Source organism: Sarcophilus harrisii, chromosome 4, assembly GCF_902635505.1.
Source record: "Sarcophilus harrisii chromosome 4, mSarHar1.11, whole genome shotgun sequence".
Classification (NCBI taxonomy): Eukaryota; Metazoa; Chordata; class Mammalia; order Dasyuromorphia; family Dasyuridae; genus Sarcophilus; species Sarcophilus harrisii.
Genome location: NC_045429.1, coordinates 368,477,694 through 368,498,665, shown reverse-complemented (window position 1 = coordinate 368,498,665; position 20,972 = coordinate 368,477,694). Strand labels below are relative to the sequence as shown.

The 20,972-nt window shown below is 38.2% G+C and overlaps 1 protein-coding gene across 5 annotated transcripts in view; it reads left to right on the top strand.

Moving 5' to 3' along the window:
* SIPA1L2 (signal induced proliferation associated 1 like 2) overlaps positions 1 to 20,972 on the top strand; it is a 252,934-nt gene that overhangs the window by 119,495 nt on the left and 112,467 nt on the right. For all 5 annotated transcript variants that reach the window (XM_031966909.1, XM_031966910.1, XM_031966912.1 and 2 more), the window contains exon 3: positions 11,910 to 13,728. In XM_031966909.1, the coding sequence (XP_031822769.1) occupies positions 12,243 to 13,728 (1,486 nt within the window). In that variant the 5' untranslated portion in view covers positions 11,910 to 12,242. The remainder of the gene's footprint in view (positions 1 to 11,909; positions 13,729 to 20,972) is intronic.

The window sequence follows — 20,972 nt, the reverse complement described above, 5'->3', positions numbered from 1 at the left end:
ACTTCACAGAATTATGGGGGTCAAATGGGAAAACTATTAAAGTGCTTTGCCAGTTTGAAAGTGTTATATGTAAGTTAGTTATTATTAGAATTATAATTGTATTATCATTATTATTATTAGTGATCTAGTCATAATTTTTCAGGGTATATTAAGGTCAACATGATAAAGCTGGACAAATGCCAAATGCTCAGCTTTTTTTGTGCATAGACTTTCTAACTTGAATGAGGATTGGGGTGATAGGAACATGTTCTCTTTGTTTTCTGTGCAAGCATATATGTTAGTGTTAAAGCTGAAATATAAGTATAAAAATTAAGCCTTTACACCCCAGTTACAATTTTATTTTAAATCTGATGTATAATAATTTTAAACACTTTTTCTTGAATTGGACTCATAATTTGTGAATTGTGTGGTCTTCAATCCATTTGCTACAGCTGCAATCCTGATAAGTGGCTCAATTACAGCTACAATATTAGCCTTAAAGACTCATTGATGTTTCATGGAAAACTTTGAAAAAACATTTTATTTAAAGATAATTATGGTTAAATAGCACATTTTTCTTCATTTCTTTCCATCCATCTTTTCCTTTAATTATTACTAAGATCATTTGCATGAGAACAAAATCCTTGTTTCCCTCTTGCTCTAAAATTCTCGGATTCCTTCACGATTCCTTTTTTTTTTTTTTGATATTGAAATAGCATTTTTTTGTTATTATTATAGCTTTTTATTTACAAAACATATGCATGGGTAATTTTCTTCATGATTCTTAAGTATTTTATCTGCCATTGCCTGATATCTTCCAATTCTTCCCAAGTGGGCAGCGTTGGTCAGAGTTGGTGAAAACTTAGGAATTCATATGGAGCTTTTCTCAAAATGTCTAACTGGTTATTGGTGATCCTAGATGTCCATGCTTATCATAGTGCTTGACACTTGGTAGGTGCTTAATAAATGCTTGTTGACATGACACTGCATTTTGATTTTGTGAGAAGGAGCCAAAAAAGACTGGAAAATACAAATAGCATGTTTTTCTACCCTTGTGGATGGTAATAAAAGTAAAGAAGGAAAAAAAAAGTTGAGCTTAACTTAGCAGAGGATATATACAGATCCTTCCTATTTTTAAATTTTTGGTGAATGACCCTTCTAAAATTACAGTAACCTCCAGTTTCCCACTCCAAGTGACATAGTTTGACAGGGGGAGAAGGGCAAGGGAAAACCTTGTTGGAAAGGAGGTCAGTGTCTCTGTTCAGGAAATTAGCTGGCAGAGTACTGGAGCCCTGATAAGGTCATCTGTCTTTGCACAGAATTGGACTTATCCCTCCCAGTAACCTTGGGAACTGGTGCACTTAAGTTGTTCCTAAAGCCTCTTCTTGGCAGTTAGAGGTCTCTTTCTCTGGGGGACAGGGGGAAAAAAGAGTAGCACATAGGGTTTTAAGTACCAGTGGGACTGGAAATTATTTGCTTTTTGTCTTCAATCAAGTGCTGCCACCTTGTCAAGCCTTTAGTTACATGGAGAAATTGGTCACTTACTAAACAGTACCCAATTGTGATTCCCTAGCTGCCTTATTTCTGTTCTCACTTTGACAAATGGCTCTTGGATTTTTCTTCAGAAGGCAGAAATTTTTCTCTAGGTTCTGTGAACTTAATGAAATAACTAAAATATATAATATTTTAATATAATATATAAACATATATTTTATATATAATTAATATACATATATAATTTTTATGATTTACTTATATATAAACTATATAATATAAAAGATAACTAAATTTCAATCTAATTGATTTTCTTTGTAATCTGTGTATTTTATTTTGTGTTTAAGGACAATATTCTAAAACGAGGGTCCATTAACCTCACCATACTGCCAAAGCAAAAAAAGTTAAGTTCTCTGTTTAAAAAACAAAACAAACAAGGAAAACACTCTATCATTGTTGATGAATTCTCAGATTGAGAGATTAAAGCCTTCATAAGCAAATTATGTATTCTGTTAAAATAAGAAAAAATATAAGGTAGGTGAGAAAGGGAGGTAGGGAAAGGAGAAAGGAAGGATGTACTTCTAATTCCCTCCTCCCTTGTATAAAGAACCAAAAAGTATAAATGCCCTTTTGGCTTTACTAAAACACATCTTCCAGTTTTGAGGTGAACGAGGAGTGTCCAGTGGCCTCTTTTTACGGGGTCACCCAGTTGTACAGTCTCCATTTGCCATCCTGTTTTGGAACTGAACCATGATGGGCGGAGAGCCAGCCTCCTGGGGAGCCTGGCAGCGTGCCATCTTAAAGTGAAACGAAGCCCTAGCAAATGAACCAGCTGCCGGGCTCAGCTCAGAAGGACGCCTTTGTAGGGCTAGGGAAAGGAACTGAAGAGTTATTTGCATAACACGCAGCAAGCCCATTAGGCAGAATTGGCAGGAGATAGGTAGCCATTCAGGCCATCTTTTTTTCTTGACCATGTTTGGGAACAGGTCTATATCCTGAGAGAGAGAGAGGAGGAAAAGAGAGGGGAGGAGGAGAAGGGAAAGGGGATGGGGGAAGGAGGGAGGAAAGAGAGAGACAGAGAATGAATGAATGGGGAGGAGGGCAGGGAGGGGGAGAAGCCTGAGCTAAATAAAAGACCGTGACATTCCAAATTTAACTCCTGGAAAATGAATATAAACTATTTCCGACACTCCCCATTTTTCCTTTTTCCCCTTGGAAGGTAGAGTGAGGTGGAAAAAAAAAAAAGGATCTCTCATGGAGTGGAAAAACTCAAAATTTTATAGTTAATAGAGAAGCAATTATGTTAACAATCTTTTTATCACAATGATTACTTACATATTGCATGTTCAGTAAAACTAATCCAAATATATCTAACTTTTTAAAAAAAGGAATATCCATTTTGATTAATTGATTGATAATTGATTAATTGATAAATTGAATTATATTAATTGAATTTTAAGTGTACCAATGGAATTTGCTACTGAAAAATTTTATAATGTACTACTGCCTGTTTTGTTTGTTGTTTTGAAAGATAAATATTAATGTCCTTTATTAAATTTATATATAGAAAATGGGGTTACATGCTTGTGGGAAGATGGGTCACTTTCAAGGTAGCTGTTTCCATTTTCCAGCCCTACTGTATTTGAAATCTAAAGAAATCACTCTATTCTTGAACAGATTGGCTAAGAGTTTGAATATATAGAGACATGTATTCTAGGTATTACATTATTAAAGAGATGGCTTTCTTTGTGTAGGAACGTGCAAATCATAATATTGCAGAAAACCAAGGAAGGGAAGAGACAGGGTTAATAGGAAGACCAATATAATCTGTTGACCTGACTTTGAACTGGTACTGTTTCCCTATGTTGTTTGAGCTATGAATGAATGACAAGCACATCCTGTACCCATTGTGAAAGGGTAAAAATAAAATTGTTTTACATTTTTATTGATACTTTTATGTTTTCATCACCTTAATTTCTGAATATACCCTATCCTGCCTCCCTATAACCAAAAAACCTTATCTTGTGGAGAGAAATAATCATTTCATAAAAATAACCCACTCATCTGATGAAAATGACAATATATGCAACATTCCAAACCAGTAGTCCCCCACCTCTACAAAGAAAGGAAGAAGCATCTCATCTCTTCTTCAGGGCTGAACTTTTGTTCATTTTTGGAAATAAAATTATTTGATAGTTGTATATCTTCCCTTTTAGACTTTGTTATATTTATATCCCAGCTTCAAACTGTGTTTTATGACTCCATTATGTCTCATGATGTGGGGGTTGCAAAACTGGGAGTTATCAGTGAATTTTTAATTTTTATACCTATTTTATATACTCATATGCCTGTGGTCAAGTAAAAATTTCTTTGGTGAAAAGGGGTTACGAGTGGAAAAAAGTTTATAACTTTAACCAATGTTTTTCTTGGGTTGAACTAACTTAGTTAATTGTAGCTCTTTGGTATATAAGTCATTTCTAGTCTTTCTGTGACTTATTACAGGGTCAAAGTAGGTGATCCTGTGAATAGAGCACTAGGCCTGAAGTCAGGAAAGATCTATCTTCCTAAATTCAAATCTGACCTCAGACACTTCTTAGCTGTGTGGGCAAGTCAGTGAATCCCGTCTGTCTCAGTTTCCTCATCTGTAAAATGAGCTGGAGAAGTAAATGGCAAACCACTCCAGTATCTGCCAAGAAAACTGGAAATGGGATCATGAAGAATGGGACAGGACTGAAACATTAAATAATAGACTACGATGCGGGAAAGATTCCAATCTTTGATTCCCAACCCCCCTAGTTAATGTAAATTACCCTTTGATTCACAAATCCTGGTCCCTTTGAATTCCAATAGAAGGTCCGCACCTGTCCCAGCCCCACCCGGATCTGAGCCAACTCTGGGGCTACACCCCAAAGCCCCTCGAGCTAAGTCTCTGACTTAAAAGGACCACACTGGGAACCCCTCTTTGCAGAGATCCCAAACATGGTCGCCATGTGAGGACCCTCTGTCCACTGGACCCTCTGTCCAGTGCCCTCCTTATCTCTACCTTCACCTATCTCCTACTTCTAAACTCAATAATAAACCTCTTTTATTAATCTAGCTCTCTGGGCCAATAAATGCTTTTATTGGGAATCCGCGCCGCTACTAGACCTCATATACCGCCGTATCCTTGTGCCGAATCTAAGGGGGTTGCAGGGGAACTCTGTTTGACTCCCTGTACCCCAAACCTGCCACTAGACCTTAACTAAACCCTAATTTCATTTAGGTACCCCAAATGTAGACCTCAACATGTGGTCTACACCTCACCATTTGGTTCCTAACCTCAACACTACTACATAGTCTTAACAGATCTGAGTGCCCTTCACTCTCCCTCCCTCTACTCCATCCTTCCTTCCTACTATTTCCAAAATAATTTTTCTAATGTATACATTCAGGAATTTCCCTGTTAACTTAAAAACAAAAACCAAACCAAAACAAAATAAACAAACAAAACAAACTCTGATGAGTGACAACTAAAATTCAAACTCTTCCTCCTGGCATCCAAATCTCTCTGCAGTATACTGTGGCCACCCTACTTTGCTAGCTTTCTCCCACATTATTCCTCTTATTGGGTTCTGTATTCTGGCTAAACTGGCCTACTGCTCTCTGTTCCTGAGAACATACCCTGAATTGGATGGCTCTCTTCCTTTGCTCAGGAAGACATTCTTTATGCATATATTACATTCCCTCCCCCCCCCCCCCCCCCCCCCCCCCCCCCCCCCCGCCATTTAATCAATTAAATTCCCTTTAGCCCTTTGGTAGGAAGAGTTGAGGATGGAACATACTACTATAGTATTTAATGGGAGCTAGGACATGTTTTTATTTTGGCTTATCAATCCCCTCCCATTAATCGGTTATTCCCATCTTCACCCAGAGAGAGGACTGTGAGGACTGAGTGGGGGTCACAACATAGCATTTTCACTCTTTTTGCTATTATTTGATTGCATTTTGTTTTCTCATTTTTTACCTTTTTGATTTGATTTTTCTTGTGCAGCAAGATAATTGTATAAATATATATGCCTATATTGGATTTTACATATTTTTTACCATGTTTAACATATATGCATGTATGTATTAAATTACTTGCTATCTAGGGGATGGGGTGGGGATGGGAGGGAAATTGGAACACAAGTTTTTTTGCAAGGATTAATGTTGAAAAATTATCCATGCATATATTTTGAAAATTAAAAGGCTTTAATTAAAAAAAAAAACACTCATCTACTGGTATACACAAATACACACACATAGCCAGGAAATTGTGCTGTAGTGCTTGCAGCTGGTAGTATATGTTAACTTCATGGCTATAGCTATATACTTTTCAACAAAAGATGCATGTTTTACATCATGCACCATCACTGCTGTTTACTTTTGATCTGTTGTCTTCATTTGCATTATTGTAGTCATGAAATATTTAAATTTTTTTCCTTTATCACTTCAAAAGTCTTCCTAGGTTTCCCTGAATTCTTTTTATTGATTTTCCTCGTAATAGGTATAAGAACTGGATGTGTGATTTTGTTGGTTCACCTGGAGACCTTCCAGGTGAAAACATTTTTTCTGCAGATGCTGCTCTTTAGTTTTCCTGCTGTCTAAAGCCTTGAGATGCTTATGTGACTTGTCTAGAGTCACGTAGCAGAGAGATATTCCTAGCTGCAAGGCCAGATGCTACTACCTCTTTTCCTTGTGACACAATACTATTTCATTACATTCACATACTACAGTTTGTTCAGCTGTTCACCCAAATGCTGAACATAAAACTTAGTTCTATCTTTTTACTATTACAAATGGTGTTACTATAAATTTTTTTGGTACACTTGGGACCAATCTTTCTGTCTCTGACTCCCTTGAGGGAAATAAAACTAGTAGTGGGATTACTGAATCACAACAGGTATGAGATAATTTAGTAACTTTGCTAGACAATTCCAAATTGTTTGGGATAGTAATTAAACCAAATCATCATTTCACTAGCAGTAACAAATGATTGTACCTGCGTTCTCATAGCATCTCCAACACTGACGTTGCCGCCTTCTGCTACTTTTTGGCATTTTCATATGTTTGAAATGATACCTTGAAGCTCCTGTTGGATAAAGGGCTGAATTTGGAATTAGAAAGGTTTGAGTTCAGATTCTGCCTCATAATTGAGTTAATTATGCCATTTACCCTCATTCAGCCTCAGTTTCCTCATTTGTAAAATGCATATAATGATAGCAACTATCTCACAGGACTTTTGTGAAGATAATACCAGATTATGTGCACCCCCACAGGTATATGTTATATGCATCCTATGAATATAGGGCATGCACAGTATATATGAATGCATAACATGTTGCAGACTTCAAAATGCTATATAAATATTAGCTATATAAATAAATAAATATAAAAATTAACTAACATTGAATTTGCTATTATAAAGATGTTTTAAAATGCACATTTCTTAACTTTTTGAACATTTTTTCCATCTGGTTGTTGATAGTTTGATTTTCTTCTTTTGAAAACTATTCCCTACTCTGATGTTATAAAACTCTTAATTGTGAAACTCTAATACATTTATTGTCGTCTTGTGTTTTATAATTATTTTAGGTCAGGGACTACATCTGAAACTCAGAATCTCCTCTAGTTTCTAAAACAGCACTCTCCATCTTTCTGAAATCAAATCTTTGTGTAGGTCATTTTGGATTTACTGTATTCTGTTAACATCATCTGAATCTCTTATCCTGACTCTTCATCTTGCCAGTAGATGCTTTTTGTCCTAAGGGAAATTAAGGGGATAGATGCAGGTATTTCCTACTGTCAGAGAAACAATATGTCTTTATATGAAACAACCGTTTTACCTCTATGATAAGTAGCTAACTTCTGAATCTTCAAGGGTGCTTATATGATTTCTTGTAAAGCAGTGTACTTGCACTCAAAATTTTCAGACCACATCTCCTCTAAAGGACCCATTATAGGACACAAATACATGCATGACCTCCCATTCATCATCCTCTCTGCCAGCCTCTGCTTATCTTTTGGTCTCCTTAAATTAAAAAAAATTTGGTTGGAGGCATTTGGGATCAAGTGAATTTCTAAGGGTCACAATATTGCTAGGACACTATTAAGGAAATATTAAGTATCTGTGGCTGGGTTTGAATTCAAGTCCTCCTGACTTGAAAGCCAGTGCTCCATTCATTATGCCTTCTAACTACCCCTTCTCTCCTTAATTCTGATTCCTCTTCTCTCTCTCTTCCCCTCCTCTTCCTGTCACTTATTCTTTGTACCCTTTATGTACCATACTACCTCAGATCTATTGACTCTCATCTTGATTACTGGTTCAATTTTAGGTTTATCGTGTTAACCTATAGACTCACTGAAACTTGATTAAAAGTTTGTTTAAATAATATTTTGTTCTGATATCATTATCTTCTCTAATACTTAATTTTTCTTCAATTTTTTTGGTATGAATGTTTGATTTCTTACCTGTTTTTTATAATGATGCCTCCAACTGCCTTAATTTGGCCTCCACTCCAGGACTTTGAGATTCTTTTCTGAGTGTCTTATTCATATATTGTATCTGTATTCTTTCCCCTGCCTCATTTTTAAAATAAGTTTTATTGATGATCTATATTTTCATATCTATTACTTCCCCAAATATTCTTTTCTCTACATCAAATACTGCTTTTTAAAAAAATAAAGATAAAACAGTTAAACAAAACCAACACATCCTTAACTGACAATGTACCTAACTGTTGGTTCTCCATCTATGTAGTCTTTGATTTCTTTAGTGAGTAGAAGCTAGAGTAGTTTTTTTGGTTTAATTTCATGATATGTTTATACTTTTACATTTTTTTTATGAAATATAAAATTGACCTCTTGAAGCATTATTGAAATTCTATTTTTGTCATTACAAAAGAAAACAGTTTTGGCTTAATGGACAGGTCTGGCAACAAAACAGTAGAGTACAGATTGGCACATCATTAGATTGGCTCTAGGGAGATGAATTTTTCAACCCCAAGGTTGTTACTTGGGGTTTTGTTACTAAATTTATAGAGGGCTGAGAATCAGTGGCGGGAATAACCCCACTGACAAATTTATAGTCTTTTAAGTTTGTAGTGAAATTAACTACAAACTCACAATGAGGGTTAAGAGATTTTTGTTTTTGGAAAGAACCTTATCGTGATTTATGCTTTTCGTCTAAAACCTAAGAGTTACAGGCTCCCACACATTTTTCAGTCATAAGACACTTAGCTATGGGACTATTATAGTCATATATAACTATGATCTAGAAGCTAGAGATTTCAAAGTATGAATGGGTACACATAATATTATAGTAAGATTTAGGAGGAGATAATGTGGGGAATATCTTTTTTGCTTCTAATTTTCTGTCCTTTGACTTTTTCTTTTAGTAAGCTCTATGGGGCCAAACTTAGGTCTATTAGATTATATTTGTTTTGTATTTTCATAACTCATATGGAAGAGAAGTTAATTGATAGGTTTTTCATTTTCTTTAGATTTCATTTTTCATTCCTTCGTATCCACCAAAGCACAGTTCTTTATAAATACTTGACATATAGTGGGTGCTTAATAAATTTATTGATGGATTAATAAGTATTTCTTTCATTCAATATAAGTGGTAACCAATTATTAGAAATTTCCCCTAGAAATGAGAACTATTTCTTCTGGTCTTCTGGTAGTTTAGTCACGTGAAACTGAATGTGCTGGAGTTTTCTACAAATTATACTAGATACCTATAAAGGAATATATTGCTATTGGTGTTTACTGTCTCTTAGTAGGGATGACACATAATTGTATAATTTAAAAGTTGTGTTAAGTATTGCATAAGCAGTAGAAGCGGGATGTGGTGCACATAGATCATGTAGTCCATTAATACAATTGATCCACAAGTATTTATTGACCACAGAAAGCTAGTGGAAAGGTATTATTTCCTATATATTGTTCAATCTTTGCTTCCTCTATTTTTTTGTGGTGATTTAATGAGAGGGTGTTTTGGTGGGGAGAAAAGTACTTTTTTATTTCAAAAATCATCCCTGATCTTTTTTACCTATGAGCATTTGCTTCATTACAATAGACTGAGCCAGATGGAGAGTCTGTAGTTATCCTCCTCCCAAGCTCCTCCTCGTCCCACAGCAAACCATAAGATGTTCATCTAGATTGCCTTCATGTTATTTTGTCTAACAGCTTCAGACTATTCCTTCGTCTGTTTGCCACAGCCTAAATGATCATTATGGTTTCCCTGATTGCCGAAGGAAGAACAGCTTCCTTGGGACTCGACAGCACGTAGAACTTGTCCAGACTCAACGTTCTTTTTTTCATAATGCATAGGGGAGGAAAGAGAAGGCAAGGAGCTCTTACAGCAAAATGTCGCCTTCCTCCTTGCTCCCCATACAGGATAGGACACTGTGCATTTGTCCTTAAGCCTGTAATTAGAGGAAATTCTTAGACTTTAAGGCAGTTAAGATAATGAAATTTTACAAGTGAGTTTTCGTTTCCTTGGGACAGAGAGTTGAGGGGAAATGTTATACCGCCACAGTCACCATCACCAGAGAAGCTACAGTTTTGTTTTGTTTTGTTTTGTTTTTTGTTCACAAGCCAACATATAAAATACCCAGACTGTCACCAACTGGTAAACTGTGTTCTGCTTAGTCTTTTCTTTTTGAACTCAACTAAAATTAGCAGAGTAATTAGAAGACTAATATATTTGGGATGAAGAAAGTAGAGACATTGTGATGTCAAGTTTCTGTCTACGTTTAATGACCAAAAATGTGCTGTGTACAAATGTTATGCACCTGCATGTATGGTTAGTTACCTGCTTTAATTATAGAGTGTTGAATTTCAAAGGATTACTTTACCTCATTTGATCCTCAAAATAGTTCTGTGGGGTAGGCAGGCAGGCAGACGTTACAACTATTTTACAGATGAGGAAACTAAGGTTCAGATTGGTTAGTTTTGTTATAAGGAAAAATCTTCCTTGCAACAGTTAAAAGCTACCATCTCCCCCCCAAAATTAGAATGGGCTGCCTTGGGAAGAAGTAAATTCCCCTCACTTGAGGTTTTCAAGGGAAAGTTTGAGGCCCACTTGATTATTATGGAAAGGAATTCTTCTTAAATTGATTTGGATTACAAATCGCTCTGAAATACTGATGTGAACCATGGGATTTTAGATTTAAAGGCTATTTAAGTCAAATTCTCCACTGTAAGTACAATTCTTCTCTCTACACGAGGCTTGAGTTGAGCATAACATTATGCTGTCTATAATTTCATTTCAAATATGAATCTGTGTTTTCTCTTGGTTTGTCAGACTATTATTTCATCAGCTGATTTCATTGGAGCTTTCTTTTTTTTTCTTTGGCGGGAGAGAGTATAATCTGTATGGTGTAATGGGCAGTTAGGTGACACAGTGAATAGGGTGCCCAATTTAGAGTTAGGAATACTAATCTTCAGACCTAGCCTCTGACACCTATAGAGAAATAATAATATGATGACAGTAGAGAACAGAGCTAAGTTGGAATAATAGGTGCAAGAAATCAATTCTATCAATTTCCCTCAAAATAACTTTAAAATAATGCCTCAAACCAGTTCCAACAACCTTGTGATGAAGAGTCATCTACACCCAGAGAGAGAACTGTGGGAACTGAGTGTGGAACACAACATAGGATTCTCCCTTTTGTTGTTGTTTGGTTGAATTTTGTTTTCTTTCTCATTTTTTTCCTTTTAGGATCTGATTTTTCTTGTGCAGCATGATAATTGTGGAAATACATATAGAAGAATTGCACATGTTTAACATATATTGGATTACTTTATGTCTAGGGGAGGGGATGGGAGGAAGGAAGGGAAAAATTTAGAACACAAGATTTTGTAAGGGGGAATGTTGAAAATTATACATGTATATATTTTAAAAATAAAAAGCTTTAATTAAAATATATTTATTATATATATAGTTATATATAATATATACAATATAAGGTAAGTGTATTTATATGTGTATATATATGTATATACATATATACACACACATATACACACACACAGAGTTTCTTTCTATATACTAGGCTTGAGATGACATGATATAAGAGTGACTAATTTCATTTTATAAAATTTTGTGCTGACAGAAAGATGTCAGGATAGAGAGACTGTACTAGGTCACTTCTGGAGTGTCTTCCAACTCTGCCATTCTGTTGAAACTGCCCACTTTGGAAGGAGAAAAATCGGAGTCTAGTTTCATGTAAGGTCTATGGCAGGGATGTGTGGGGACGTTTTCGAGGCTAGTCTTCTGCATTTTGATTCATGACATTCATTATATTATTTTTGTCTGTATTTTATCAAAAACATTTTTGCAGTACCAGAAGAATGGCTAAACCTGAAACATTGCCATTGCTAATGTCAGTTTTTCTCCTTTTTTTTTTTAGGTGTAAGAAGTACTGTTGCTCAGATGTCGCACCAAACACTGGAGAACAGGAAGGAAATTTTTTAAAAACATCACAAGCGGCGTTGATGAGGTTCTTTTTTTTTGTCTTTGAAGAATTGATATTCTGATGACTCTTCTTAGTTAAAAGATATATCTGTATATGTATGTGTGTATGTATACACACAGAGCTAGATAGATGATAAAACTAGCGGCTGACAACACACCTGTCGAAGAAGTCCTCCCCTGCATGTGATGCAGTACCAGCCTCTCCCTGATTATTTATGCTGTAAATAAAACATGTAATTACGGCAGGCCCGGCTTCCTGCGAGTGGACATGAGTGATCCACGGCAGTCCCAGGAAGAGACACACCAGTTCCCCAGAGCCCCCTCAAAGTTTAAGGATTCTCCCCGGACCATGCAGTCGGATGATTATTTCGCTCGGAAATTCAAGGCCTTGAACGGCAACATGGGGCCTCCCACGTCTTTGAGTGTCGCGAACGTCGCTGAAAGTGGGGGGCCCGCCAATGGCACCCCGGCCATGCCCAAGATGGGCGTTAGAGCAAGGGTGTCCGAATGGCCTCCGAAGAAGGACTGCTCCAAGGAGATGAGCTGCAAAGCACTGTGGGAAAGCCGGTCGCAAGCCAGTTACGAGACGGCAGTGGCGGCGGCCGTGCTGCAGAACGGACAGAACGAGCAGGGCGAGGGGCCGCCGGAGGAGCAGCTGGATCTGGAGTTCGCCGAGGCCAAGTACACCATCGGGGACATCTTCATCCACTCTCCGCAGCGGGCAGGCCTTCACCCCATCCGGCAGAGAAGCAACAGCGATGTCACCATCAGCGACATCGATGCCGAAGATGTCTTGGACCAGAACGCGGTTAACCCCAACACAGGGGCAGCCCTGCACAGGGAGTACGGAAGCACTTCTTCCATCGACAGGCAGGGCCTGTCGGGGGAAAACTTTTTTGCGATGCTCCGAGGCTACAGAGTCGACAGCTATGAACACAAGGCTCTGGCCCCCTTTGGGTTTCCCGAGTTCTTCCACTGTGACCCCGCGATCTCTCCCAGTCTTCATGCCGCAGCCCAGATTTCCAGAGGAGAATTTGTTCGCATCTCAGGCTTGGAGTACATGGACAATGCCCTGCTGATGGGAAGGGAGAGGGAGAAGAATTTCAAGCGGAGGTTAAAGTCGGAATCGGTGGAAACCTCCCTCTTCCGGAAGCTGCGGACGGTCAAAAGTGAGCACGAAACTTTCAAATTCCCGCCCGATCTGGAGGAGAGCCGGCTGGAGAGGAGCATCCGCCCCTGGAATTGCCAGAAGTGTTTTGCACATTATGATGTCCAGAGCATTTTGTTTAATATCAACGAAGCCATGGCTACGAGGGCCAATGTGGGGAAAAGGAAAAACATCACCACCGGCGCCTCCGCAGCCTCCCAGACGCAGATGGCAGCGGGCCAGGCGGGAACCTGTGAGTCTCCTCTGGGCAGCAAGGAGGATCTCAACTCCAAGGAGAACCTCGATGCTGATGAGGGGGACGGCAAGAGCAACGACCTGGTGCTGAGCTGTCCCTATTTTAGGAATGAGACAGGCGGGGAGGGAGACCGAAGGATTGCACTTTCGAGGGCGAACTCGACTTCTTCCAGTGCGGGAGAAAGCTGTTCCTTCGAGTCCTCCCTCAGCTCCCACTGCACCAATGCAGGTGTTTCGGTCTTGGAGGTGCCACGAGAAAACCAGCCAATCCACAGGGAAAAAGTGAAACGTTACATCATAGAACACATTGACCTGGGAGCCTACTATTACCGTAAATTTTTCTTTGGGAAAGGTAAGATGGGACTTTTCTCCTGTGGTTGAATGATTCTATTAAGTATCATACTTTAAGGTGAAAATAAAAATTGCCTTTTGTTTTCTCTAGGTGTCTAATTTTTGTTACATTTGCTAGTTTAGCATCATGGTGCTAGAATGATCATTGTTCAAATCTATCCATTAATTAGAGCTCTTCCAAATCTTTCTAAAATCATCTTTGGGCCAATCCCTTACATGTAAATTCAATCCTCCATCTTTTATTCATTCGGTAAATGATTACGTGGAAATTCCCTCTCCTTTCTAGCAATAACAACTGACATAGTACTTTAAAATCCATAAAGAAGTTTACATTAGTATCTCCATTGGGCCTTAAAACAACTGTGAGTCAGACTCAGTGGATGTTATTATCCCTATTTTGCAGCTGAAATAGTGGAAAATCAGAGAGGCTTAACAGATTTATTTGTGGATACTGCTAGTAACTGTGAGCTGTGGGATTTAAATCTTGATTGTCCTGATTCCAAGGGCATCTTTCTGTCCCATATACTGCCCTTCTTTCGGCCAATACGTGTCCATCATCGATGTTAATATATGATTGCAAAATTACTTCTCCCTAAAAGATTTTTCTTGATTACCATTACACTCTGATCACTTCCTTAGTATGTCATGCTTTCTTCCTCCTTTCCTCCCCAATCCCTCCTCCTTTTTCACCTTCCTTTCTGTCCTTCTTTCCTGCCCTTCCTCTTTTCTTTTCCTCCCTCCACCCCAAAGCAGAAAAAGCAGTTTTTTCCAGCTTGCTGGAAGGAAATAAGAGTTGACTATTTTTGATGAATGAATGAATGAAACACTATGTACTTTTACTAGATGAAAAGCACTATGCTGAGCACTTGGCAAACCGATAGAAAAACAGGAGTTTGTAAGGTCTTAGGGAGCTCACATTCTAATGACGGAAATAGCAAAAATGGGAGGGTTCATCTGAAAAATTTCTTGGCCTTTAGAGTGTAGCTACAAAGTGGATGCTAATTACTGCCCCTTTAATGTCATTTTTCATAGATAAAATTATATTCGTTTCTAACCTTGAAATATTTAACAGTACCACAGACTTTGGAGACAGGAGCTTTCTTTTATGAATTGTCAGTTGATTTGACTGTAGCATCTGCAGGAGCAGTTGCTGGGCTGCATTTCCAAAGGGATTACTTCCCAAGAAGGTGGCTGAGGACATCCAGTACTTCCAAGTAGCTAAGAATTGATACTCCCAATGCTCTTGAATTTAGGGACTTGGGCTCTCCCCATTTGGGGATACCCACTGGATTGATTTTTTTTTAAACTAACTATGTAGCACATATATTAAAGTGTACCAAGTTTGCCTGTTTGGGAATTGATTTACCTTTAGAAAGAGAAGTTCTTGGTTAATTTGGACTAGGTAGATCAAAAATTGGTCCTCTCATCTGAACTGGAATCGGATTGGCTAGCTGGCTCATATCCATATCAAAGCCACTTTGCTCTACTGCTTGATGGGACAAGGTCATGAAACCCTGGATATGGGGCTGTTTTTTTTTTTTTTTTTTTTTTTTTTTTTTTTTTTTTTTTTTTTTTTTTTTAAAGCGGATCTGTTACAGATAAATGATGATAAAGCAAGGCAATGAGGTTATTAGAAGATCCGGGTGTCATTGAAAGAATAAAGGATTTTTACCTAGAGTTCTTAGGTTTTAAACTTAGCCGTGATACCTCCTGGCTCTGTGATCAAAAGGGAGATAACAACATCTATTACATCTACTTCACAGGATTATTGGGAAGATCAAGTGTATATAAAACTATCCTAAAAGCTTCAAAAGTGCTGTATAAAGTGATTAGTGATGTATGCTGGTGATCATGGTTGTGGAGGGTCATATCAGGTCACTCGATTAAATTTGTGTTTCATACACTTTTTTCAGAGGCTACAGGCCAGGTGTTTTCTAAGGCCTCTTCTAGCTCTCAAGCCTATGATTTTCACTATTTGCATAACCTCCATTATCCATGTTTCTAATTCTTACTGCTTACCTCCCTTGTTGTCTCAAGAATGCCAATGAGGTCATAACCTGGCTATCTTTGGGGACCCATCCTCTCTCCTAACTCCTTCCTTTGTAACTAGGTGAAGTTATTGATTTGTATGGCATCCCTCGCGCGAGCCCTTGAAGGAAGAGATTGATTTCTCATCAGGAATTTCATCCCTCTTAGAGTTATATCAGATTCAAACAACTTCTCCCTTGATTATTAGGGCAATAGACTGCTATTGGACTAACATTTCTTTTTTACTCATGGTGGTGTCCTCTGCAACCTCTCAACTGCCTCTTGTCTTACTACCTCTTTCATTTCTTCTCTTCTTTCTTCCTTTTCTTATCTCCTTCCTTTCTTTTTCTTTCTCCTCCCCCTCTCCCTTTTCTGTCTCCCTTCTCTTCCATTTCCCCTTCTCTAATTTCTTTCTTCCCCTTCTTCCCCCTCTCCCTTTCCTCTTCCATCTCCTCTTTTTCCTTCTCTTATGTCCTACCCCCTGTCCTGTTCTTCCCCTCTCCTCCCTTCTTTCCTTTTCCTACACTCCATGTTAGTCTCCTGTCAGCTTGCAGTGAGAGCCTAACCTGTTTCATGGTTTTTCTGCTTAGTCGTTGTGAGATCCTATGGCATCCCCTCTGGGATCATTCTTTCTGCCAGGCCTGAGAGGTTACCACTCTGTACCAGCTGGTCTGAGGAGGAGAAAGGGGGTGGGGGAGAACAGAAGAGAGGGGGAAGATCAGAAGGAGAAAAGGGGTGGGGGAGAGCAGGAGGAGAAAAGGGGATGGGGGAGAACAGAAGAGAGGGGGAAGAGGAGGAGAAAAGGGGGTGGGGGAGAGCAGACTGCAAGCTGCGCCTCCTTCCTCTGTACTTCCTCTTCCAGCGGAGCTGATGGAACTCTGCCCCTGCTTCTTCTATATATAGCTCTTCCCTGATGGCCCAATGGGAGTGAAAATGAGATTGCTCCAGTAGCATCAGTTACAACACTCACTGATTTCCTTGGAAGCAGGGAAGGCAGAGGGGCAGCCCAGATTCCTGAATGGGCAGTGAGTAGTCGGATGGGGACACGTTGGGAAGGAAACGGGAGATGCTCTGACTCTCCCACCTGCCCTTTTGCTACCAGAGTTCACAGACTGTAGCACTCGCACTCACGTGCTAAAATATGCAGCCAGGCCCAGCCTGGCAGAGCCTCGAGCATTCTGACTGGCACCTTTGTGTTTGCACCGCCCCTCCCCCCCCAGGTGAGGAACACTTGCTGGTTGGCTGGCTGGCAGGTAAGTCGTCTCTCTGGCACTCCTCAGGAGGGATTACTTAGTGGAGCCTTAGAGTTCATTTTCAGGCAAATTAAAGAATTTCTAATCACTGGAAAACAATGAAGCTGGTAGACTTAGAAAAAATTATGTGATCTGTTAGGCAGTTAAATATCAGAAGGCTGTTTTTGCCGAAATATCATCTTAGGACAAATTCATAATGATTCTACAGTGATTTTATTCCAGGACTGATGAAAGAGGAATGATTTGTCAAATTATCTCTGCTTCAAAATCACCCGTGTGACTCTGAGATTCCAAGTTGTTTTGTTTGTTTGTTTCCCACCTGTGAAATGAAGTTTCTTTTTTTCTTTTTCTCCTTTCTGCTCTTTTTCTCAGACAGATACTGTCTCATTTATTAGTAAATTCTTTTCACCCTTCACTAAAGAGTGCCATTATCTTGAGTTCAGGTCCCATTTTGTGTTATTACAAAAGGTTAAATTCTGGATCTTTCCAGACAAGATTTGTTGTGACAAAGATTTTTTTTTTAAAGCAGTTCAGCAGAAGCAAGCATGTCAAGTAGTCCCTAAAGTATTCCCTATACCAATAATCTGCTATCTATAAGGAAGGGAGAGAGATTTATTTTCTTATCTCTACTCTGGGGCCAGACTAGATTTGTCATGATCAATTCCACTGCCTTTAGTTTTTCTTTTGTTGTGTTACATTTGTTCTTTTCATTTATACTGTTGTAGTCTATTGAATATCTTGTTTTCCTGGTTCTTCTTACTTGGTAACTTCACTATCAGTTCATATAAAGTCTTCCTATGCTCCTCTGAATTCTTAATATTCATTTTTGGTTTGAACATAATGATATCTCATTACATTCCTGTACCACAGTTTGTTGAACCCTCAATGGTCTTGCATATAATTCATGGAGATTATTGCAAAAACCTCTGAGTGTAAAATCTAGATTGCTTACATTTCTTATTATATAAATTTCCTCATGTATTTTCCCTGTTCTAAACTTTCACTGGCTGTCTCTTAGCTGCTAATGAAGTTTAAGCTCATGTAGCTATTTGTGGTTTTCTGTGGTACAACTTAACTCTTCCCTTCCAGTGTCTTATGATTTGCTCTTGAGTAAGTCTTTTTCCATTTCCCCTAATTTGTTTGTGTGTGTGTGTGTGTGTGTGTGTGTGTGTGTGGTTGTTCCAGGGAAGCAGGCTTCTTGTCCTCTGGCCTTGGATGTTAAGTAGCAGGGTTCCTATTCAACAGTAGAGAACTTATCAGATGACAGATGGAATAATTCATAGTTAATGGATACTTGTTTGTATCTTCTTAATGACGAAACCCAAAGCATCAAATGTGGCATAACATCAAATGCCTGTGTAATAGGGGTAGTATCTTTGCATTCGCTCTAAACATTTTTCATTATGGAGTCATTAATTAACCATTGGCCTTGATTTTTCTAAGCCCTACAATACATTCCATCCCAGCTCTACCATTTATTGCTCAGATTGTGGGCAAATCATTTAAGCTTCTGAAGCTGTTTTTCTCCTCTGTATTGCCTTCCTCACTAACTTTTCATGAGAAAAGTTCTTGGCAACTTGACTATAAATAGTTATTAACAGGGGATGGTTAGTATCCCTGAAGACAAGGATGGAGAATACTTTATACGATTGCTTATTTTATCTCCTGCCTTCTGCCATCCTTTCCCCCCAAAAGAAATTTAAAACCTTTTTTTTTTTTATTTTACTTTGACCATATCACGTCTCAAGATGATTTTTAATCATCAGGCAATGATTACCAGCTTCTTTTCATTATATTTTCTGGAAAAGACAAGTCACGTTAGCTCCCTTGGTAAGTGGAGGGCTAGGAGTGGTTTCCAAATAAGACTTGATTTTCTAAAAGAAAATGTGTGTCCACACTGGTGGTCCAGAACCGAACGGGTAGTACTTGTTTTTAATGGATCAAAGATGGGGAGAAGCACAACAGAGAATGTCATTTGTCAAGGAAGTCCCTTGGGAGAGTTATCTAGAGAAAAGTCTGCCACAAATTTCTAAACTCATTCACTTAGGCTTAGATAATGTGACAGTTGTAGACTAGAGTATATTTTTACATATCAGATGTACCTTAATGCGGGAGAATGCTTGGTTGCATTTGCTTTCAATTTCATGCCCAGTGGTATTTCATAGGTAACTTTTCTTTGGGGTTTTTTATGCACCGCTTGAAGAAAATTAATATGGAATTGGATTCTATTAAATTCACATGGGTGAACAGCACATCTTACAATAGTACTATTCTAAGACATAAACGCCTTCCTAGGTAGACTAAGTGACTTGATTGTTGTCCTTTTTACCAAGTAACGTACCTTGTGCACGCAGCCTCTGTTGCATTCCCAGGGAACTCTGAGCAGAGAGGAAGTGCCCAGCTGGACCTGAGAATGTAGATATTTGAATCATCATCATTTTAGTTCCATGTGGCAGAAACTAGGGGGGGAAAAAAACCTGGAAATAGATTGCTCTGTTCTTGTGGGTTTGCATGCTTTAGGAGCCTTTTCACATGTGATCATGAGAAAAAAAGTGAACCTATAAAAAACCTTAATCAGAAGCCTCCCATTTGAGGCATGATTTTATATTTTAACCATTTTGGTCCTTTGTCTCAGGCTTCTCAGGAAAGCAGATTACCTTGGTCTTCAATGGAAAGATGAGGTTATTTTTTAGCTCTTTATACTAATAATAATGATAGTAGTGGTGGCAATGGTAGTCATTATAATGACAATAATTATAAATATATTTATACATCACTTTAAGGTTTGAAAAGTACTTTATAAATATTATCTCGAGTGATCCTTACAGTCCTGGGAGGTATGCACTATTATTAACTCCATTTTGCAGATGAGGAAACTGAGGCAGACAGTGAGCTAAAAGCTTTATTCAAGGTCATAAAGCTAGGAAATATCTGAAGCAGTATTTTTGATTCCAGATCCCACCCTCTATGCACTGTACCAGTTTTAGCAAATATTGCTAATTGTGATTCCTTCACAAGGGGATGTTCTGTCTCTGAATCAGTATCTGAGAAATACGGTTCTAGGGCATTTAATTAAAGGGAAAAACTTGGATTTATCATTGGGTTTAGACAATATTTAACGCCTTTGTCTCTCCTTTTGAAACAGTACCCAAACAGATATTCAATTTGTATACAATATATCCATTTTTACATAATTTTGGACTTTTTATTCAGGAGGGACTTTTGCATGAGAATCCCATCTGTCTTCTTAGTATGTCTGTTAACTTGGGCAGATCTGAGTCCTACCATTACACACATAAAATGGGGATAATAATACTTGCCCACTTTAATGAGTTGTGAGGCAACTGGCAAACACTGCATAAATTCTTAGTCATTTTTTAGTTTTCCAATTGCTTGTTATTTTTTACCTCATACTTCTCACAACCAAGAATATTAAGCACCCTATCAATCAACCCATATTAAATAAGTACCTACTATGTGCCAGAGAGTGTTCTAAGCTCTGGGTATAAGTATGAATAATGAGACAGACTTTATATAATATTATGAAAGTTGTAGCAATCAATTACACTGTCAACTTAAAAATAACATTAACTGAATTTTTATGATAAACTGTCTGGGTTTTTAGTGAATATTAATAAATTTTGATCTTCATGAGATTTCAGTTCAATCAGTATAAAGCATCATTCTAGGAAGGTCTTAGATAAAAGTAGAATCTTCATTTCTTCATCTCCTTTAAGTTAATTCATTTTTCAGTCTTCATGATCCCATTTTGGGTTTTTCTTGGCAAAGATACTGGAATAGTCTGCCATTTTCTTTTTGAGCTCATTTTACAGATGAGGAAACTGAGTCAAACAGAGTTAAGTGATTTGCCCATGATCCTGCAGCTAGTAAGTGGACTTGAACTTAGGAAAGATGAATCTTCCTGATTCAAGACTTGGTGCTCTTTAAGCACTGTGATCCCACC